The sequence below is a fragment of the Scleropages formosus genome, chromosome 6 (assembly GCF_900964775.1).
Source record: "Scleropages formosus chromosome 6, fSclFor1.1, whole genome shotgun sequence".
Classification (NCBI taxonomy): Eukaryota; Metazoa; Chordata; class Actinopteri; order Osteoglossiformes; family Osteoglossidae; genus Scleropages; species Scleropages formosus.
In genome coordinates this window covers 38,254,282-38,278,301 of record NC_041811.1, presented here as the reverse complement: position 1 = coordinate 38,278,301, position 24,020 = coordinate 38,254,282, and the positions used below count along the sequence as shown (strand labels likewise).

At 40.0% G+C, this 24,020-nt stretch overlaps 1 protein-coding gene and 1 long non-coding RNA gene across 2 annotated transcripts; one reads left to right on the top strand and one right to left on the bottom strand.

Annotated features, from left to right (window-relative positions):
• The first annotated feature begins 619 nt into the window (after positions 1-619).
• LOC108930012 (dynein intermediate chain 1, axonemal-like) lies at positions 620-22,417 on the top strand. Its single transcript, XM_029252631.1, has 20 exons — positions 620-775; positions 992-1,063; positions 2,475-2,573; positions 2,818-2,898; positions 3,125-3,259; positions 3,804-3,845; positions 5,171-5,320; positions 7,574-7,633; positions 8,214-8,339; positions 9,166-9,250; positions 9,360-9,477; positions 9,919-9,962; positions 10,048-10,295; positions 11,973-12,062; positions 12,416-12,503; positions 12,895-12,974; positions 14,388-14,536; positions 18,763-18,862; positions 21,109-21,291; positions 22,285-22,417. Exons 1-20 carry the CDS (start codon positions 734-736, stop codon positions 22,387-22,389), a joined length of 2,097 nt encoding a protein of 698 aa, XP_029108464.1. The 5' UTR covers positions 620-733; the 3' UTR covers positions 22,390-22,417.
• On the bottom strand, positions 12,445-17,662 carry LOC108930014 (uncharacterized). The gene is made up of 3 exons (XR_001965801.1): positions 17,548-17,662; positions 13,172-13,259; positions 12,445-12,516 (listed from the first exon to the last, which is right to left on the bottom strand). It is a non-coding gene; the product is annotated as an uncharacterized LOC108930014 (long non-coding RNA).
• Positions 22,418-24,020: the final 1,603 nt, after the last annotated feature.

Here is a 24,020-nt window from a genome sequence, read left to right as displayed (position 1 = left end):
CTGCATTGGTCTCAAGTTCCTGGTTCTTGACCCTTGTCTGTTTTTTGACCTCTGAGTTTGTTTTGCCTATATTGTGATGTCTGCGCCTGGAAGACCTTTGCCTGTCCCTGACTTTTGATATTCATCCTGTCCTTGTTGAAAATAAAACCAACCTGCAATTGGGTCCATCCACTTACCTTTTGTCTCCAGTCAGTCTGTATGACAGAACTATATAGATGTGTTATTTTAAAGGCACATCTAAAACCTGACTTAAACATAATGTGGTCACCAGCCTGGCTTCATTAGAAACAAAATGGGCCAAACAGATAAGGATGAGATACAAAGATAACTAAAGTAATAAAAAAAAAAAATTGGCACAGCAGCAAACTTTACTGTTACGGGTGTTGTCAGTAACCAGTTGTACATAATGATTCCTTTATAATTGCCTTCTGTTGTAGGAAGGACACAAAATAATAAAAATAATCCTCTAGGGTTACAGAGTTATGCACAAAAACTGAGGAGACCCTTTAGGCTAACATGAATATTGGAGGTATACGCCCCCTTTTGTTACACATATGACATTGCTTAACTATAACCATGGTAACATCTGTAAACAGTTACTGAACTGTATGACTATAGTTCTTTTCAGACTATTATAAATCAGATTTTAGAAATACTTAATATTCAAAGAAGCGTGTAAAGCCCTGCTTTGTATTTTTTTTATTTTGTTAGTTTTTCTAGTTAATTTGAGACAATGCCAGGTATCCAAAGAACAGGACCTGTGAAAAATAAACGGGTAATACAAACTGTTTGATAACTGAAAAAATGACAGAGCTCTAGCACTGAACAGCTGGTATTACTTGCCACTGTCCCTGGAAGGGCAGAATTGCATATAAGCATGTGATGTTAACTAAGTTTTCAATCTAGCAAAAATTCATAATTGCTAGTGATTATATGTAGTAATGTTTACTATTATGTACTAATTTTGACTTAAGCAGTTTCAATTTTACAGGGATCAAATACTCAGTCCCAGCCAGCTAAGGTAGCTGCTACAAAGCTTGCCAAAGCTTCCACCAAAAAAAAGGTACATTCTCAGTACATGCATATATCTTGAAATCCATGGAAATCAATGAAACAGCATCAGATAATATTTGAAAATATCAAACTGAATAATAGCAACATATATATATAAACTTCTCAATTTCGAAACTTGGTTGAGACATATTCTGTTGTGTTTGTAACTCTTAGGGGTCAGTTTTACTCCTAAGCCACAATCAGAAAAAAAAAAAACATTAATAATCAAGATTTCCCTTTACTGGTTTTGTGTTGAGTTCTGTAAAAGTCATGTTTATATAATTTAAAAAACACTAAGACTTTTTACTCTAATTTTTGTTATAAATTTTAGGCAATATTTAAACAAAAAAGTTTGAAAGACTGAAAATGAAATCCATTTCAGTGCAGATTATTCAGTTTATTTAATTATATGCAATGTGTGTTATCTTATTAATCAGCAGCACATACTAGGCAAGATCAGTAAATACTGTGGAAATAAGTTAAGGTGGTGCCACACTCTTATTTTATTTAGGTAATGGCAAGATGAGGCCATGGCTTTGGTTTAATACACACACACACACACACACACACACACACACACACAGTTTCAGAACCGCTTGTCCCTTACGGGGTCACGGGGAACCGGAGCCTACCCGGTAACACAGGGCATAAGGCCGGAGGGGGAAGGGGACACACCCAGGACGGGACGCCAGTCCGCCGCAAGGCACCCCAAGCGGGACTCGAACCCCAGACCCACCAGAGAGCAGGACTGTGGTCCAACCCACTGCGCCACCGCACCCTCCTGCTGGTTTAATACATTCCTCTGGAAATTTCACTTTTAGAAAACTCCAATTATTGCTTGATGTGTAAATACAAACTGTGTTAACTGTATATCAAATATAAATCTGGCTGAAACGGGTAGCTGGTAGCACAGTGGTTAGAGCTGCTGCCTTGGGCCCTAATGGTTGCAGGTTTAAGTCTTATCTCCAGCTGTAGTATCCTTGAGTAAGGTACTTATGTTAATTGTCCCAAAAAAATTTACCATGCTGTATACATGGGTAAATAATTGTTAGTAACTCAATACTGCAAATTGCTTTGAAGAAAAGTGTTAGCTAAATGAATAAATGTAGATTTGTAAAAACAGCTCTGTGGAGAAAATTCTGTTAAAAATCATAAGCTCAAAAAAATGTATCTTTAAAGATTTGTAACTTGACAGTTCATATCAGTGCACATACAGACTATTCTGTAGAGCAAAATCTCTCTTGAAAAGTCCTTTTTCAAAACCACACTGATTTCCATTTTCATCCAAACAACTTTTGCAGTTTAACTGGCTGTTTTATATTTATATTTATATTTATTTGTTTTTATATTGTGCTTTTCTATTAATTAGTAGGAGTATCAGCATAACTGAAATGAGAAAATATTACATCTCTTTCTGTAAGGATGAAGATGATGGGACTGAGATGGGTGATGGGACAGATGAATGGATGCAAAGAAAGACATTGATCAAGCCACCAGACCAATTAGATCTCACTGAAGCTGCAAGTATCACTTAAATTTGATGCAAATGCATTAGCAGTTTTTTATTCTATTATCCAAGTTCATAACAGTACATTAATTAAAAATATATGTGAAAGTTTGATTAGTCAAAATGCATGTGGAATTAATTTAAAAAACATGACTATTAATAGTTTTGTTTGCTCCCTGAGATGTATTTGAAGATGTTAATCTGAAGAAATTTAAAAGAACCCAAAATATGTTCTGAAAACACTAACTGTTCTTCAGGAGCTGAAAGAGGAGTTCACAAGGATTCTGACTGCAAACAACCCTCATGCTCCAGAGAATATCGTCCGATACAGCTTTAAAGTTAAGAGCTAATTCATTCCTGTTTCCGAAAAATCATTTTAGGGATATTTTACTGCCCTTTATTTCACTTATTTGCCTCATTTTCTACTAGAGCAAAATTAACAATGGCGATAGGATACATCTGTTTTTTTCTCCACTTCTTGTGGATTACAATTTTGAAACTGCACCCATTCTTATTAATTTAAATATTTATTTCTGGGTTTCAATGCTGTTTCATCTTTTCAAGGAGCTTTTATATCAAAGGACTGGCAGTATTGACCAGCTGGCCACCCACTTCATGCTGGAAGGCAACTTGCTGCATCAGGACTCTGATGAAGCACGCCGACAGAAGGCTAGGCAGGGTTACCCAGAAGGTATGGTAGTGTTTAACTGACAGGTCTTCATACAGTGAAAAAGAAAAGGCCATTCAGATGAATTCAGATGAACTCAGATGCTTAACTAGGAATGTTGTACACAATGGACTGGTGTCACCCCTTTGAAGCAGAGCACAGTGTTTACTGTACATTTCCTGATGTCAGTTGAAATAATTGGTGCCTTACAATAACCTGTGTAGGCTTTCATTTCAACTATCTGTTAAAAATTTAACGACAGCTGGAAAACCAACACACAATGAAACCAGAGAACTGCTGTAATTGTCACAAGATACATAGTTTGAAACGTGCATACACATATTTCTATTTTGACAGAATTTTAATATACGTAATATTTAGGAATATCCAGCAATGCAATGGTAATAACTACAAAACAGCAGTAAAAATTAAACAATTATAGCCTAGTCTTGACATTAATTTCTACCAAGTTTATACACCATTGTGTTTCCTTGCTCTTCTGATTTGTTTATTCCTGATTATGGTTTATCTCTAGCAATATTTTTTTGTAACATTTCAGAAAATTCCCTTGTTGAGCCCATTGCAACAGAGGCTAAAGAAGAAAAGCCTGACACTCTGGTACTAATTAAAATTTATCAGTAAATTTATGTATAAACCAGTTTGGTAATAAAACCTTTGCTTAATAGTTTAAGGATAAAATGGAAATAGCAACTTACATGCCCATGTGGCCCATGATGTATTATATATTCATTTGTGTTGTTTAGACAAAAATGGCAGATTTGCTTCTTCAATAGTAATCTTTAAGGTTGCAATAGTCTGATGATCCTTTATCAGTTATGTAGTATCTGAGGTTGTTCTCCCTGGTTCCATGTCAAATATTCAGAATACAAACATTTCATATTTTCTTTATTTATTAATTCTATTTACTATTTTCTTGACATATCTATTTTCTTCAATTGTCTGTTTCTTGTGGAGTGAATACAGCCTGTATTTATGCTGCCAACTGATAGATGTTCATGATAACAGGAAGATGAACACTGTAGGATTATGGGATGAATTATTCAAAAAGTGGAAATGAACAGGAGCAACAACTTATTTTTTAAGTTATTTAAAATTAATATTAGTGTACCTGGAAGTTAATCAAAATTTGAAAATAAAGTCTTACAAAATATTTGTTATCTGAAAATTTTTCACTGTCAAACCTGTAAATACATTGAGAGAAGCCTGTATTATTACACTTTCAATTGCGCTGATAATAAAAGAAGCATAAAGTGGCCAGAACAAACACTAGACATACTTATGGAATGAAATGGACAACGGTCCACACTGAAATGTAGATTGTGGACATGACAGATTTTTAAATTTAATTAATTTTAAATCAGTTTTAATTTTAATAAGTGGAGTTAAAATTGGCAATGAAGCTCGTTCTGGTTCCGGTTCTGGTTCTGAAATAAGTTTTTTTTTCATTTATTATAGCCTTTTCTCAGATTTTTGCAGAATCTAATCAACAAATCAATTGACAGACATCTGAATTAAGATTTTATAGATTGTGATTGTGGTAAAAGTGACTTTGGATTCACAAACCGAGTTTCAAACAGACTTCTAGTCCAATTGTCTTAGCACAGTGAAGAGCTGGTGTATTGACATGTAAAATGTTTTTCTTTTTTTTAAAAAAATAAAATCTGCTTCACAGTACTTACAGTTGGGGAAATGCTCTAAGATTAATGTAACATGTCACTCATAGAGTACATCTGTGTCAGTTGCATACTGCAACATACATTGCTTTAAGCAGTCAGCCAAACATGTGCAAGTAATGACGATACATAAAAACTCTTCAGGTGCTAGAGGTGATTCCAAAAATATTTTGTCACATTTCTTCTCCTCTTTTAACTGATTTACTTTTGAAGAGACTATTATTGCTCCTACTGTTTGTCTTTCCTCAGCAAGCCGAGGTGGAGGAGGTGATGGAGGAGGGAGGATCTGAGGACAGGTCAGACAGTGTGCAGCATAAGGGTGGCAAGCCAGAGCAGAAGCAGACTAACCAGTTCAACTTCATTGAGAGAGGATCAAAGACCCTGAACAACCCCCTGAGGGTAAAATCAAATGCAGAATGGGTCCTGTTATAGATTTCAGTGCAAAGTGCCCCTGAAGAAATTTTACACACACACACACACACACACACACACACACACACACATCATCTGAAACCGCTTGTCCCATACGGGTTCGGGGAGCCGGAGCCCAACTTGGTAACACAGGACGTAAGACTGGAGGAGGAGGGGACACACCCAGGACAGGTAGCCAGTCCATCGCAAGGCACCCTAAGCGTGACTTGAACCCTAGACCCACCAGAGAGTAGGACCTGATCCAGTCCACTGCACCACCACAACCCCCTCCCTAAAGAAATTAAGCTGTATTTAATCTTGAAAATGGTTTCAGAGCATGAGTGAAACAAGAAAAAACTAATTAACAAAATGAAGGCAGATGTAAAAAAGGAACATAGCAGGCTCTGTAGCAATTAGACTTGAGCACAGTCACAACAAAGCACAAGTGCTCCAATAAAATATTCAATTCAATTCAATTTATTTTTATAGAGCACTCTTCTTACGCAGTGACACAGAGCGCTTTAACTTAGGCATAAAGCAAGAAAAACAGATACAAACAAAGAAGAGAGTCAGCTAATGGCTACCATAATAAAGAACTTATTATAGAGCTATAAGTATACCTACTGGCCACTGGGGAAAGGAACAAAAACTCCCAACTGAAGGTTGAGGGAGGAAAAAAAACCTCTGGGGGTCCACGGGCCAGTGGTTGCCCACCCCTCCTGGGCATTCTAGAAAGTAACAATTTGTAAGCCAGTGTGTAACAAGTAATAATAATGTTGGTAAATGGCATCTTGGATCCCCAGCTCGGCATGGAATGTCTCGATCGTCATGGCAGATGGACATCATCCTCTGTCAGCACGGGATTCGTCTGTCAGCATGGGATTCGTCTAAATATAGTTTTATACAATAATATAGATCACTATAAAAATAATTTGCTTTAGTTAAAGTATTAAATAAATGCCTTAAAGATTTTCTAAGTTTCCACGCTACGTTATTGGTCCAATGGGAAAATGACCTGTTTTTGTAAATAGTAATGCAATGCCTACACTTCATAATTTTTGTTACAAATCTCAAACCTTAGTCAACTTCCTGTATACAGTTGTTGATCTGGCCCTTGATAATTTCTTACTTTTCAAAAGCAATATCATATTATGTTGTTTATGACATATTATTGAAATAGAACCCACTCTGTTTATACAGTAGTTCAGGGTTCTTAACCTGGGGTCCATATATCCCATTGGGGTTCTGTGGATAGGGTTCAGAGAGTATATGAAGTGCAGGTGTGTTTTGAAAATAAATAAAAGTTAAAATTCAAAATGTTACAATACTATTATTACAGCATTTTGTAAAGGCGCGATGTAAATTTGTCAAATTTCAGTGCAATCACACACACACACACACACACACACACACACACACACACACATTGACTGAAACTGCTTATCCCGAGCCAGAGCCTAACTGGGCAACACAGGGAGCAGGGCTAGAGGGGGTGGGGACACACCCAGGACGGGATGCCAGTCTGTTGCAAGGCACCCCAAGCTGGCCCTGAAACCTAGACCCACCAGAGAGCGGGACCCAGTCAAGCTAGTTGTGCCACCACGCCCCCCTCAGTGCAATTAATTGAATACAATATTTTCTCCAAATTTACTTCTCCCTTCGTTCAGTATTCTGTCACTATGTGAGAGGAACACTCTATAAAAATAAACTGAATTAAAATTACCAGCATGTTTCTCAGAGGGGTCTTTGGCTTTCCTTAAATGTTTAAAGAGGTCAATACACAACACAATACAACAATACCCAAAAAAAGTTTGTTTACTGTTAGCTAACAAATCTTAAATCCCAGTTTTTGCTTTTAAGGATTTATGAATTTGCCTTGAATTGCTGTTTAAGGTTAGAGTGGAGGGAGGGATTAGGGTTTGGGTTTCAGCTTGTTTTAAGAAGAGGTCAGATGTGATGGAAAGGTAAATGTAAAGAAATTTCAGCGATAAGGACAAAATATTGCTAACACCTTTTATCCATCTCTGCTACATTAGATTACATGAATGGAGGTAATAGTGGTATCTTTTTTTCAGTTTCGCCACATAAAAAACCAGATGTAATGTCATGAATCTATGTATGAGCACATTCAAATAATAATATATTTATGTAAAAGTATTGATATTATCTGTATAGCCCTGTTCATTTGTCTGAAATCTGAAAAAATACCCATAATTATATTCTGAGTGTTCTCTTTTCTAGCAAATGGGATGCCAAACAGAACCACCTCCTCGAGCAAATTTTTCAGCCACAGCCAATCAAGTAAATATATTTTGCAATTGTGCTGCTTGACACTCAGGAACTGTGAAGTACAAAACAGATATGAAAAAGAAAATAGATTTAAAGATATGACAGGTCATTTACAGACAATATGTAGCCTAGTGATGAAATATCTACAGTTCAGATTTAAGGAGACTAGCAGTTGAAAATGGCACCAAGATTTGTTAAATACAGTAGATATGTAAAAGAGAAATGAGGCTTTTTAATTCTCTTGACTAAAAGGGTTGGCAAAATTTTCATGTTATGCTGTGTGGTAAGGCGATAATTGAAAATAACAAAATGTTAATGTTTCTATGAATCTTAACACTATAGCACACATACACACAAACACACATATATGGACATGCTTGCTTTCTCATGTTTTGCAAAATAATCCTTTGTCATGGTAATAACAGTCATTCAGTGCCATCATGCTTAGACAAAGATAAAGGACACACTGATTGTAGTACCTACTGTAGAACTTCACTGCATCCCTTTGGTAAGACAGAACAGTTGAAAATGAAACCTACAGTACCCAACATTTTTCACTGGATCACAATAACATCCTGCCTTCTGGTTGCAGTGGGTCATATATGACGCGTATGTGGAAGAGTTGCAGAAGCAGGAGAACAACAAGGAGAAACAGAGGGCCTCCATGAAGAAGGAGGAGGGGAAGAGCAAGAAAAAAACGATGCTAGTGGAGACTCAGGTTAAGAAAACTATCCCATCTAAGGCTTCTTCCTAAACATACTTTGAACACAATTAATGCTTTGCATAAATATGGTGATAGCTACTGTGGTTGTTAACACAACAGTAAGTTCCTTAATCAGTTTATGCAGAATGTACTTCTAAAATTTGATACATGAAAGCTAATGTATAATTAATTTTTTAACCTAAAATGTATTGTTATCAGTGGGGGTGTGGTGGCGCAGGGGGTTGGACTGGGTCCTGCTGTCTGGTGGGTCTGGGGTTCGAGTCCCGCTTGGGGTGCCTTGCGACGGACTGGCGTCCCGTCCTGGTTGTGTCCCCTCCCCCTCCAGCCTTATGCCCTGAGTTGCCAGGTTAGGCTCTGGTTCCCCGCGACCCTGTATGGGACAAGCGGTTCAGGAAATGTATGTGTATGTGTGTGTATTGTTATCACCATTTACCTTTAATCTGACAAGGAGTTAAATCACTGTATAGTTTCCCTGTAAAGAGACTGAAATGTGAGACAAACTCCTAACACTCTGTAACAAAGTTCTTGGAATGTAAGTAATAGTAAAATAACTCAGTTTGTGCTCAGCTGGAAAACCCAGAAGACACCCAGCTTTTTTTAACTAAGGAAAGGTAGTTGCTCATCAATTTTGACATAGTAATACAAGCCCGGTGTGTGTTTCTAGGCAGTAGACGTCGTTACGCAACTAAAACATGCCATATATACTCATATTGGTGTTTCTCTAATTTTTTCATAATTATCCTTTAACATTAAAGCTGTGGTATTTTGATGCTGGCTTGTTTGCCATCAGTTCATTTGTTTGTTTTTCTTTTCTCCCTAGAGTGACGATATCACCAAATTTAGAAAAGTGACTAAAATTGTTGAACGGATGGTAATCCAAAACACATTTGATGACATTGCACAGGGTATGTGACACTGAGGAATCACATTTTGTACCTGAATGAACTGAAATTAGATAACACTCAGCTTTTCTGACATCCAGCTGCACTAACAGTCTCCTATTTATCCTGGAAGATTTTAAATATTTTGAAGACGCCTCTGATGAATTCCGACAACAGGAAGGCACTTTACTACCGCTCTGGAAATTTCAGTACGATAAAGTGAAAGGGCTGGCTGTGACCTCTCTCTGCTGGTCAGTATATCCTCATTACATGTGTTCTGTCAGCTCAGTACTATGCAAAAGTTATTGCATTAAAATAATTATCCGAACCTAAGTAAAAGATTTAATGTTTTAAGAACAAAACTTGAATTTCATTTTCAATTATTTTGTCAATTTTTTTACTATACTGTGTTATTTACAAATAGATTTTTTAAAATATGCATTTGGAGATTTAACTACAAAAACGTTCTGTTCGATAAATGACTGTGACTGAATGACGGTGTGAGCAAGGTGTTGTATACCATTTTAATGTGATAACAGCATTTTTATAGAATTACATGCAATGGAATTCCTTTGAACAATAGAGTAAAATGATTTAGAGGTATGATAGTTTTCATACTGTACATAAAAAATTGCTGAATTATCAAGTGTTCGGCTTTGAATGTGAACAGTGTTTTTAATATTTTTCCACAGGAATCAACGGTACAAAGACCTGTTTGGTGTAGGCCTAGGGTCTTGTAAGTACATACTGTTTTAACAAACAAGTTTACAAGCGAACTAGTTGTCAGTTTTAAGTTGCAGGTAACTTCATCTTTGCTACAGATGACTTTACCAAGCAGGGCCACGGGATGCTGCTCTTCTACTCGCTCAAGAACTCTACCTTCCCTGAGTATTTTTACACCACGTCATCAGGAATCATGTGCTTGGATATCCATCCAAACCTGTCCCATTTAGTGGCAGTTGGCTTCTACAATGGCTGTGTGGCTGTCTACAACCTGAAGGAGAAAAGCATTCAACCCCTATACACGAGTACTGCAATGTCTGGAATGCTCACGCAACCTGTGTGGCAGGTAATTTGCTGAAGGTGGTCTACACAAAAGTTTGTCATCTGGTGGTTAAAAATACAACTGTATTACCCTGAAGATCCAAGTGCTGCAATGCATGCTGATGTACTTTGCTTTGAGTCTCAGTGGTGATCTTGTAGACAGTCATACATTTGCCTATAGTGATGCACTTGGTGACACCTGCAATGCCAAGTGCAACAACTTGAGCAGCATTGAAAGGTAGAGCAAGGCAGATGGTAGAATGGCCACATCACTGTTGAGCAGAAATTTGAGTAAAATAGACATCAAAAGCAGGCACAAAACAAGGGTGTAGACAAAGGACCAAGGAACAAATTTTCAGCTATACTCAAAAATTCATCTTGTGTCCCTCCCAATGCTGTGTTCTAATCAACAGTTTTTGTGCCTCATTAGCTGCTAACATCACTACCACCTGAAACTACCATTTGACACCACTTAAACACCTCTACACAGCCTCACGTTGCCATAACGCATTAGTGTCACTACTTTTTCATATCCATGCAAAGCGTAAGTACTGCTTGGCTTGACCTTTTCTTCTTGAAGTAACCAATTCAAAGTACAACTAGTTACTGTACAGATTTAGCCCTCATTGTAAAGGGAATTGATGCTACCACCAGTGTTTTGAAACATGCTTATAAATCATTACTACCAATATTATCTGTAGAATGTCCAGGCGGGGTGGACTGCCACTGCCACATAGCCCCCAGAGGTTTTCTTCTCCTTTGATTCAACTGGGAGATTTTATTTTCCTCTCTTCTGTAGCCAGGCTGGCTTACTTGTCCAACTCAGCAATACTACATCTCTTGTTCAGTGCTGTATGTTACTCCACTGAGAAAGACGCTCTGTGCAAATAAAGTGAAATATCCAAGTTTGTACCAGAAAGCAGCTAAGCAGATGCATTTCAATGTTTTCTCCTTCAAAATAATATTCACACCTTAATGTACGCCACACAGTCTCTGATGTACATCATGATTCAGTTCAATTCAATTTATTTTTATAGAGCTCTTCTCACACAGTGACAGAGCACTGAACAAAGGGATAAAACAAATAAATAAGATAGTTGAATATATACTAGAATATTACATTGTAACTATGCTTACTGGCCATGGAGGAAAGGAACAAAGGACTCCTAGCCGAAAGTCAAAAGAGAAAGAAAAACCTATGAGGGTTCAGTGCCAGTGGCTGAGCATGCACTAACCTTTACTCTCCTCAAAGTGCCTAACATTGATTTATTTACACCTGCTTAAGGTCCTCTAGGTTTTTGAGGGGGCTCAATAACATTGCTCAACAACAGGTGCAAACCTTCTAGTGGACTTTAAGCCCATATATCAAGCACATCAATGCAGAACTAGTCTAATAATTCTAATTACTGAAATAAGGGACACAAATTACATTAAAAGCAGGTGCTTCTACATCAGTTTGGTGCTACGTCAAGGAGGAGCAAAACTGGCTCAGTCCCCTAATAACATATTTTATGTCAGTGAAACTGTCAGTCACTATTACGTATGCATGAAAGACATGTTTAATCTGTGTGTATAAGAGATGAAATATTAAACATATCACTAATTATAGTGACAATTCAGCCTTTGTGTGGTATTTATATTTATAATCAACTTGAACACAGATGTAATGTTTAATCTTTAGAACATTAATTTTGTTTTCCAGGTGAAATGGCAGAAGGACGACATGGACAACAATCACAATTTCTTTTCTGTTTCCTCAGACGGCCGTGTCGTGTCCTGGACACTTGTCAAGGTAAGAAAAAATAAAGTTCATCTGTTAAATCATTGTATAATTTCTCAGCAAATATTTAGTATGACTACCTTTGTCTATTTATAATTACATGCAGTATTGTATTAGCAGAAAGCATTTTTATATTACTGTCTCTGAAGAACATCTAGAAGGTCAACTTTAGTAGTGTCATGTTGTTTGAATCCTACCTCGTACCTAGATGGCTCAACTGAATTTTCTCCCTGCATAGATAGATAAAGTTGTACATTACTTTGGATGAAACAATAAAATATAAAGAATATATACAAAGTCAGCTAACATATTTGGTAAACTGTGTTTTCACTGGTTGTGCACATATGGCTTACTTGTGGTTGCAGAATGAAATGGTCTTCACCGACATTGTAAAGCTCGCAGTGGGAGATTCAGTGACGGGAGGGTTGGAGGGGCTGCAGTTGCCTAACCCAGGTATGAGCCATACCTTGGCAAGAAACATAACCTGACGTGAAACAAAGGCCTGTCGTAAAGCCTGCATTCTTTTGCAGTTCATATTTTAAATATTAAACACATTTTAAATATTTACATTATACTGCCTCATTTTCAACATACAGCATAATTTCAAACATACACCTTGTTTACTTAGAAAATGAACTGAAGTATTAAACAAATGGTAATTTGCTCAATGCTTTAAGGTACAAATTCTAATTCTAGTTTTGCCCTAAATGCATGAATCTGCAGTTGTAATTGTGGAGATAAATTTGAGCTGGTGTAAAACTACATTTGAAAGGTGGCTTATTTTACCCAGTCAAAAGAGCTTTTGTTATAGAATTAACAAAAAATGCTTTTCTTTTTCCCAAAGCATGTGGTACTTCATTTGATTTCCATAAAGAAGTTGATTATCTCTTTTTGGTTGGTACAGAAGAAGGGAAAATTTACAAGGTGAGCAACATTAAGTATTTAGCTTGTTATGGAATCATATTACATTTTTAAACTAGTGAGTAATGCTCTTTACATTTCAGCAATGATCTATAAAAAATATTAATCAGTCAGGCAGAATTACAGCATCAGAGAAGTTTTTGAAAGTGCTTTTTGTTTCTCTGCGCCCATGTGCTGGTCGGCTTCACACCACACTGTACCTAGCTCCTGATTCAGGCTACGGTGATACTTTGTCCGTACTTTTGCACCTCCCTCTTGTGTGGTGTTAGGCTTTAACCATGAAGCCATCTGCAAGTGCTACAGAATATTATAACACAAATTCTGTTCACACTGCAAAAGTGAGCCAATGTGTCTCCCATCTTTGTGTTTCTCTGTTAGCTTCCCTTGGTTGTGCAAATGACGTTCAAGATTTTAGTCACTAAGAGATTTCTGTCTCCTCTGTACCCATTTTTCTCCCAGTAAACTGACAGCTTTCTATTTTAGTTCAACACTATCTGCTGCTATTATACATTCAAGATTTGAATCTCACTTCTTCAGTAAACACACACACACACACACACACACACACACACACACACACACTCTTCAATAAACTGCTAGCAAAATGGCGTTATCAAAAGTCATTACTAAACAATCATCTGCTCTGTCTAAAGTACTTTTTGTGTTGTATTTACATTTATCTGACACTTTTCTCCAAAGCAACTTACACCATTTACAGACCTGGGTAATTTCACTGGAATAATTTAGGATAAGGGCATTGCTCAAGGCTACTACAGCCTGAGATGGGATTCAAACATACAACATTTGAGTCTAAAGGCAGCACCTCAAACCACTACGCTACCAGGTGTTGCTGAATATGTGTGCAAATATTCCATTTTACATAACTTTTGAGGAAAATGATTATATCTAAGATATAAGGGAAATAATAGAAATGTGTTATCAAGCAGCTTTAGACAAACATGCTGGGCAGGATGATGGTAGGTGGACTTGTGCGCCTCTCATCAGCAATAAGGAAAGATAACCAAACCCAGTGAAACACAAAAAGAAACAGAATGGCTACCCACTAAAGAAAGAACCAAAACTCAAAACAGAAGAGAAACATTTTGAACACAAAATCGGATATCTACAACTGTCAAACTTCAAATCAAAGTCCACATCAGATCTTCCCATATAGACTTGTATCTTCTGTAACATTTGTAAATTTCTTATATAGATTCCTGTATGTGAATGGGTGAAAGTGAAATGTGCTTAGTAACATTAATCAATTTCAAACTCCACCCAAGATTTTAAAGTGAACATTATGCCTATTTGTTTTCCTTTTTAAAAGCACTGTTGCATTTACATTACATACATGACTGTGAGTGTTAACCAGCTGTTTCACACTTTCCGTCTTCCTCATGCACTTTTGTACCCCAGTGTTCCAAAGCTTACTCCAGTCAGTTCCTGGACACCTACGATGGACATCACATGGCTGTAGATGCAGTGCGCTGGAACCACTTCCACCCCAAAGTCTTCATCTCCTGCAGTGCTGACTGGACCATTAAGATCTGGGACCATACAGTCAGGTGGACTTTTCCTCAGTACAAACCCAAACCTCAGTGATACTTATTAGCAGCTAGGCATTGCCTATTGCACATTACGTTACAGGACACTTTATGTACAATTTTCCTTTCTGTATCTGTGTAGCAGGGGACATTTCAGGATTTTTTCAAACAGGTGGCATGGAGGGTGGGGAGGGGCTCATGGGAAATCAGAACCGCTGCTCAATAGCACAGGAAACTCCTCGCTGCTCACTAGTCTGCCCAACTGACGTCAGCCAAGCTAACTAAGTAGCTATGTAACATTACAACGGTACTATTGCAAGCTTTTGAAGCTGTTATTCCCTCCCTCACCACTAACTCCTCATCTCTTCCTGCACCCGTTGTCACTTTTCGCCGCAACTTAAAATCTCTCTCACCTTCCTGCTTTGCCTCTGCTACTCTGGCCACTCTGCCTTCTGCTCCACAATTCTCAGATCTATCTACAGATGATGCCACTAAAACTTTCCTCTCTGCCCTATCTTCCTCCCTTGACTCTCTCTGTCCTCTGTCTTCTAGACCAGCATGCCCGATTGCTACCCCATGGCTGTCTGATACATTATCTGCTAACAGGACCAAACTGCGGGTTGCAGAGCGAAGATGGAGTAAAACCAAAACTCCATTGGACCTGGATGCTTACCAGTCACTCTTAGCTGCTTTTCAGTCAGCTGTCTCTTCAGCTAAAAACCTCCTTCTTCCACAACAAAATACAGTCTGCATCCAAAAAATGACACAGACTCTTTGCCATCTTCTCATCCCTTCTGTGTCCCCCGCCACCTCCTCCTCCCTCTTCTCTCACTGCTGAAGACTTTGCTTTGTTTTTCAGAGACAAAGTCAAAGCAATTACTGATAAATTCTCACCATCAACCTGCCTGGTTCATGCTGGACCTCCCTGCAAAGCTATCCTCTCCAAATTCAAGCCGCTCTCCTAATCTGAAGTTGCTAACCTCCTGATATTGTGCAGAGCCACCACCTGCTTGCTTGATCCAATCCCATCAACACTCCTTCAGAACATTTCCCCGCAACTCTCCTTCTTCATCTCTACAATCATCAACTCCTCACTCTCCTCTGGCTGTTTCCCAGCTGCCTTCAAAACAGCTCTAATTTCACCTCTGTTAAAAAAACCCTCCCTGGACCCCAATCTGGTTGAAAATTACAGACCGGTCTCTCTCCTCTCTTTCCTGTCTAAAACCCTAGAGCAGGCAGCCTGTGATCAACTGTCTGATTTCCTCACCCGGAACCATCTCCTCGATGGTTATTAGTCTGGTTTCAAAGTTGGTCACTCCACTGAGACTGCCCTTCTGGCAGTATCTGACGCTCTCCAAGCTGCTAGAGCTGCCTCCCTCTCCTCGGTCCTCATCCTCCTCAATCTGTCTGCAGCATTCGATACTGTCAATCACCGGATTCTACTCTCCTCTCTTAACCAGCTTGGGATCAAAGGTGCAGCACTAAGATGGTTTCAGTCCTACTTCTCTGACAGATCCTATCAAGTGGTCTGGCGGAGCACTCGTCCTTCTCCTGCCTCTCTCAACTGGTGTTCTGCAGGGCTCGGTATTGGGTCCTCTTCTTTTCTCGATCTACACCTCCTCCCTCGATCCGGTCATAAGCTCCCATGGATTCAAATAGCACTGCTATGCTGATGATACCCAGCTCTTCCTCTCCTTTCCACATGGTGCGTCAGACATCTCCGCACACATTGCTGCCTGCCTTTCGGACATCTCTTCATGGATGTCGGATCACCACATCCAACTCAACCTCTCCAAAACAGAGATTCTTTACCTCCCAGCTGGCCCGTCCTCCTGTCACGACCTGTCGATCAAACTGGACAACTCACTCATTTCGCCTAGCTCCTTCGCTAAGAGTCTGGGAGAAACGATTGATGCGAGTCTGTCATTCTCTCAACATATCCAAGCCACAATCCAGTCCTGCAGATACATCCTGCATAATATTCGTAGGATCCATCCCTACCTCACTACTGACTCCGTCCAACTACTTGTCCAGGCCATGGTGACTTCCTGTCTGGACTACTGCAACTCTCTCCTGTGTGACCTTCTTGCTAATGCCATCAAACCTCTGCAGCTTCTAAAGAATGCTGCTGCACAAGTTGTGTTTGATTTGCCAAAGCGCTCCAACGTATCTCCTCTACTCATCTCTGCACTGGCTTCTATAGCTGCCCTAATCAAATTCAAAACCCTGGTTACTGTGTACAAATGCATCAATAGAACTGCAAGACTTAATCAACCGCTACACCCCAGCCAGGCCCCTTCGCTCATCTACTTCTGCTCGCTTGGTGTTCCCGCGCACAAAAGTTAAAGCTCGGAGGTTCTCGGTTCTGGGTCTGTTGTGGTGGAATGACGTTCTCCTGTCACTCAGAACTGCGGAAACTCTGTCCACATTCAAGGAGAGTCTGAAAACTCACCTTTTCCAGATCCATTTTGCCCAAGATCTCTCAGCTCATTTACGGTGTGACTGTTCACGCATCGTAATTCCATAAGCATCCCCAGATACAACCTTTATGCAGCCACTACTCTGGCATTGTACTTGCTCATTTGTGTATCTTATAATATTTAATAATTAAAAAAAATGGTGTGGGTATCGGGATTTCTCTATCCTGTGTCTTATGCACCTACTCGAATGAAGAACCTCGGTGCAGCAAGTGGTAGAGAACAAACTAGGTTTGCTTGAGACTTTCATGTCTGCAGCTGTGTCTCCTTCTCTTAATGTAATGCATAAATTGTACTTTTGCTGAGATGCACGTCGTTTTGGACAAAGGCATCTGCTAAATGAATAAATGTAAAATGTAAATGTTATTCCCGAGAGGCTCATTTTTCCCGTCTAATCGAGCTGTCCGTAGACTACATCACTCACTGCTTTTGCTGAGTGTTACCGGGAGTTCACCTCTGCTCTGCATATTATTGCAGCAGAGAACGACAACACTCCAGTCCACATATTTCAAGAGATATAACTGAGAGTGTGGGCACCACGAACAGAGATGCGACCTGAAGTCGAGTCGTGTCTTTCCTCCCGTTTGAGAAACGTGGGACTTTACTGCGATTCCGCATCGTAAATCATGCAGTTATTCGCAGCGCTCCTTTCCAATGGCGTTGAGTACTGTCAAATTTACACAGCGATTGTCCAGCGAATCAGACAGCGATTGACAGCGCTCTAATCCAGTGGCGTCGGGCATTGTCAGATTGACAGTACTGTAGCCCAATGGTGTTGGGGGGACATGGGGGGGGGGCGGTGCAACCCCTTTAGACACGCCCCTGCTGTATAGTATGCCAATCATTGCCAGTTCAGTTGCCAGGAGGGAGCCGCCTGTATATCTTTGGATTGGATATGAAACACCCCAATAAAATGTCTAGATACACTAATGGACCTAACTGGAAATAAGGAATACCTAAGAAATAAAGATAATGCTACTGTAGGATATGCCGATGAAATGTTTTAAGCTTTTTAATGTTTTGTCAAGACAAGGCAATGTATGTTTTTATTCTTAGTAGTTACTGTATGCCAATATTTTATATTCAATGTATAGACAAAGAGGTATTTTACAGGATTTTTCACACATTAACTGTGAAACAATTAAAAACAATGTCTACTGTCATGTCTGAGGACTATGGATGATGAAATGTTTTGAAAGGCGAATTCATCATATACAGCGCATGGAGATACTGAAGGCTATGGCCTAATGTGCCAGATACATAGGCAAGGGTATTTTATGCCACATTTTATAGTAGCTGACCATTAGTTGTGGTTTCTTTCACCATGTTCAATGTGGTTTTACTCGACAAAAGTCATGCTTAAATTATGAGAAAATTTCTTTTTTGGCTTTTCAGAATTTGCTAAAACTTCTTTTCCTTTGACCTCATGGTGAAACCAAAATAAAACAACGAAATAAGAGAAAATAAGAATATGTAAATAGGAACATAAAACAGCATTTTCTGGAAATGGACTTAGATGATACTCATTTTCACCATCCTCTGCTGTTGTGTGTAGTCGGCTACTGGGACTTGATAACAAACCTGCACACATGGGGAGAACATGAAAGAAACATAAAGACTGAGTCAAATTTGAACATACAGTCAAATAGTCAGGCTGCACCACTGTTGAAGTTTGTTTGAAGGAGTCTCGCAATGTTTACATTTTTTTCAGTGAGAAAAAAAAAATCAAGTGTGGCAGCTTTTAGTAAAAAAAATTCTCTATTTCTGCAGGACACCCATGTTTACCTTTGACCTGAACTCTGCAGTGGGGGATGTGGCATGGTCCCCCTACTCTTCCACAGTATTTGCTGCTGTTACTACTGATGGCAAGGTAAGGAACTTTGAGGGAGGCAAGGAGTACTTTCAAAATGTCTACTTTCTATTCAAATAATTTAATCAGAGTTCCAGTAGCAGGGAGACTAAAGCTCTGGAAGATCTTCTGTAACATAAAAATATCCATCAGTATAACAGCACCCTTTAACTTCAATCTTTAGGAATTACTAAAACAGGCTACTGTGTTCACTGACAATTTTTATTAGCTAATTTACCATGAAGTAATTTAAAGAATTCAGTGAAATATATCTTTATAGCACAGTCTCTTCACACAGTGAAGCAAGAATCAGAGGCATATTACAAATAAAAAGTTGGCTATGCATTAAATTACTACAGTAACTATATAATTATTAAAGCTGCAAGTAAGCCAACTGGTCACGGAGGAAAGGAACAAAAACACTCCCAACTGAAAGGCAAGGGAGGAAAAAAAATTACATTCATTCATTTAGCAGATAGTTTTCTCCAAAGTGACATACATCTCAGAGAAAAAATACAATGAGTGCATTACATCAACAGAAGGAGAGACTGGATGCAGACATGTGATTCCTTTCCCCCATATTTACAAAGTTTAATTAAACTGAACTAAAAAATGGACTTTGTAATAAATAAATAAGAACAAAACTCACAAGAATTAACTCAAAAAAAGTTCAAAACCAAAGTCCAGAGCTTTCCATTGGTTGACTGGCCACACCTGGTGTTCGTTTGCCCCTTTAACAATCCCAAAGTGTGTCTGTCAGTGGCGCTCACAAAAAAAATAACACTCTCCCACAAGCAGCACACATACTTTGAAGTGAGAACACACAAACATAAGACATCTCAGATGTAGGGACATCTGACTTGAGAGAATGTATGACATGTTTGAATTAGGTTGTCTGTTGAATAAAAGATGAAAATAAAACTTTTTTCTTTTTAATAAATTGTGATTACCCCTTTGTGCATGTTCCTAGTACACACACACATTTTCAGAACCGCTTGTCCCATACAGGGTCACAGGGAACCGGAGCCTACCCGGTAACGCAGGGCATAAGGCCAGAGGGGGAGGGGACACACCCAGGACAGGATGCCAGTCCGTCACAAGGCACCCCAAGCAGGACTCAAACCCCAGACCCACTGGAGAGCAGGACTGTGGTCCAACCCACTGCACCCCCCACATGTTCCTAGTACACACACACATTTTCAGAACCGCTTGTCCCCTACGGGGTCACGAGGAACCGGAGCCTAACCCGGTAACACAGGGCATAAGGCCGGAGGGGGAGGGGACACACCCAGGACAGGACACCAGTCCGCCACCCCAAGCGGGACTCGAACCCCAGACCCACTGGAGAGCAGGACTGTGGTCCAACCCACTGTGCCACTGCACCCTCCACATGTTCCTGGTAATCATACCAATTTTGCTATCTTCCATTGTAATGTGCCTTTTGAGCCTAGGTTGTCATTTAATGAAAGATCATTATGCATCTTAGATCTTTCCCATTGATAAGAACATAATATTTTAACATTTAATTTCTACTAGAAGTGCTGCAAACCATGGGGGCGCGGTGGTGCAGTGGGTTGGACTGGGTCTTGCTCTCCTGTGGGTCTTGGGTTCAAATCTCACTTGGGGTGCCTTGTGACGGACTGGCATCCCGTCCTGGGTGTGTCCCCTCCCCCTCCAGCCTTCTGCCCTGTGTTGCTGGGTTAGGCTCCAGCTCCCTGCAACCCCATATGGGAAAAGCGGTTCAGAAAGTGTGTGTGTAAGTGCTGCAAACCTTTGGAATTTCTTAAATTAGAATCAGAAGGAGAATGAGTTTTATTGGCAGAGTGTGCTGATGCACACTTGGAATTTGCTGTGGTTCTACATGGCTCCAGTATTTACAGACAAACAGCTGACACAGAATTGCAAAATAAATAACATATTTACAGAGTATACAAACATGAGAGTATAAATAGTAGCATAAATACAAAATATGTAAATAAATAAGAAGTAAATTACAAAAAGTGGTTGGATAATGTTGCACTGACAGGAGACCTATAGGAGAGCATTAACTGTTCATGAGAGTGATGGGCTGAGGGAAGAAACTGTTCTTGTATCTGGTCCTTCTGGCAGACAGTGCTCTATAGCACCTGCCAGAGGGGACAAGGGTAAAGAGTTTGTGTCTGGAGTGTGTGAGATCCGTGACAATTTTGCCTTGTGCATTGTGCAAATAATTCTGTTCAAGGCTGAAAGGGAAAATCTGTACCTGTCTTTTCCTTTGTTCTTACCAGGTGCATGTTTTTGATTTGAATATTAACAAGTATGAGGCCATCTGCCACCAACCTGTAGTTGCAAAGAAGACCAAGCTAACACACATAGAGTTCCACCCCGTCTACCCCATCATCATTGTGGGCGATGACCGAGGCTGTGTGACCAGTCTCAAGCTTTCTCCAAACCTCCGCAAGAAACCCAAGGTTAGTCCACTTCAGGGGTTGTACAGGAAGCACAAAGTGTTGAACTTTATGCAGATATCATAACACTCATGGCTAAACTCAGAATTAGATCCCCTACCTTTACATAATGTTTTCATATTATTACTCTGTCTTCTCATTTTACAAACACTATACAAAGGGGGGGGGGGGGGGGGGGGGGGGCAGTGGCGCAGTAGGTTTGACCAGGTCCTGCTCTCTGGTGGGTCTGGGGTTCGGATCCTGCTTGGGGTGCCTTGTGATGGACTGGTGTCCTGTCCTGGGTGTGTCCCCTCCACCTCCAGCTTTATGCCCTGTGTTGCCGGGTTAGGCTCCGGCTCCCCCCCGACTACGCATGGGACAAGCGGTTTCAGACAGTGTGTGTGTGTGTGTGTGTGTGTGTGTGTGTGTGTGTGTGTGTGTGTACAAAGATGTATACATATGCATTTCTGGAAAATAAAATAACAGTGAACTCACAGAACTGTATCCATTGTTATGAGGGATTAAGTGTGGGTGCCACAGCAAGTGGCGCTGCTGTCTCACAGTGTCTGGGTGGTACAAGAAGATGTGGGTACAATCTCTGCTCAATCTGTGTGGAGTTAGTTCTTGCCATTTCAGTGTGGGTTTCCTCCCACAGTTCAAAGACATGCTGTTTAGGTGGACTGGTCACTCTAAAATTACCCACTGTGTGTATGTGTGTGTGAGTAACAGAACGAAAGTGTGTTTCACTGGTGTATCGATGAGTGACTCATTGTAAGTAGTGTATCTGGCCATGTAAGACACCTTTGGAGAATAAGGTGTGGACTGATAACACTACATAGTGTTCAATGGAAGTTGCTTTGGAGAAAAGCATCTACTAAATGAATGAATGTTAAGTATCATACATTAGTTTTTATTTGCTTGTATTCAACCTGACTGTTAAAAAATTCATGCTTTGAAGAATTACAAAACAGTGATTCCCTACTGAATAAACTGACCTGATTTTTTGGAATTCTTTAGGAGAAAAAGCGACAAGAGCTGCCTGAGGGTCCAGAGGTGGAAATTGCCAAGATGGAAAAGCTGCTGAATTTACTACAAGACCCAGACAACAGCTCCCTGGGCTGAATGACACCTAGAGGAGTGTGAAACAGCAGGAAACACCCCTTTACAAATCTAGAAGAAAATGCAAAGACATGTTTTTGTGGATGTAAATTCAGTCAGAAACAAATACATTTCTGAATTGTGTTTAGTACTGAACTGTTGATGAAAAAATACATTTTCATGCCTGTAAATGTTTTTTTTAATCCAATACTCTGAATGCAAATGAAAAATGAACTCACTATTGACAACTGTTAACCTTAAGGCAGGGTTGTACGTCCATAGCCTACATTAGAAGCATAGGGTGCTAGGCTAGAGAGAGTTCACCACAAATAAACTCCAAACCTCAAAAAAGATTGCAACAGCAGTGAGACTGGGTTCATAGTGAATACAGATTGAAACAAAGGCAAGAACAGTAATACTGGAAACTGCAAGAACAAATTCAGGGAAAATTACAGTATTTTTCAGACGTGATAAACTCCCCTTGTGTCCAAGAACATATGTTCCTATAAGATATAATTTGCACTAAATTATAATTTTATGTGACAAAAAAAATCACTAAGATCGTCCATACATTGTCCTTTCTATCCCTTAGTTTTACCACAAAACACTAATCAGAACCAGTTATTCTCAGCTGACATACCAGATCCAGACTGAAAGAATAAGATTGCAAAGACAAGTGGCTGAAAGTAGTTTTCTCCGCAGGGTGATGCATAAATTGTACTTTTGCTTAGATGTACGTCGCTTTGGACAAAAGCATCTGCTAAATGAATAAATGTAAATGTAAATGTGGTGGGACTTGCTCTCTGTGACAGGGTGAGGAGTTCAGCCATCCGGGAGGAACCCAGAGTAGAGCTGGTACTCCTCTGCATTGAGAGGAGCCAGTTAAGGTGGTTCAGGCATCTGGTAAGGATGGCCCCTGGGTGCTTCCCTTTGGAGGTATAGCAGGCACGGGCAACAGGGATGAGACCCCGGGAGTGGCTGGGAATGCCCGGGAATGCCCTGGGTTGATCTAGAGGAAGGCTCGAGGGACAGGGACTCCTGGGCTTCTCTTCTCTCTCTATTGCTACTGCGACCTTAAAAGGACTAAGCGGCTAAGAAGATGGATGGATGGATGGATGGATGGATGGATGGATAATTTTACTGGAGCAATTTAAGATAAGTACCTTGCTCAAGGGTAATGCAGCTGGATGAAGTAGCTCTTACCACTACATCACCAGCTGCCCCTGCCGCAGTGCAAAACATCAAGTTTTAGTAATACACACACATTTTCAGAACCGCTTGTCCCATACGGGGTCACGGGGAACCGGAGCCTACCCGGCAACACAGGGCGTAAGGCCGGAGGGGGAGGGGACACACCCAGGACGGGACGCCAGTCCGTCGCAAGGCACCCCAAGCGGGACTCGAACCCCAGACCCACCGGACAGCAGGACTGCGGCCCAACCCACTGCGCCACCGCACCCCCCCACAGTTAACTCAATTTTTTAAATAATATAAACTGCTTTTATAACACTACTGTTGCACTAGTGTAAATAATGCCATAAGTTTGCATTAAATAAATGCCACATGTGTGAGAAATACTATACAGCTACTCTAATAGTATGGTGCCAGCATCCTTCCCAGTGCGGAAAATGTACTGTACACAGACAGTTCCCAAA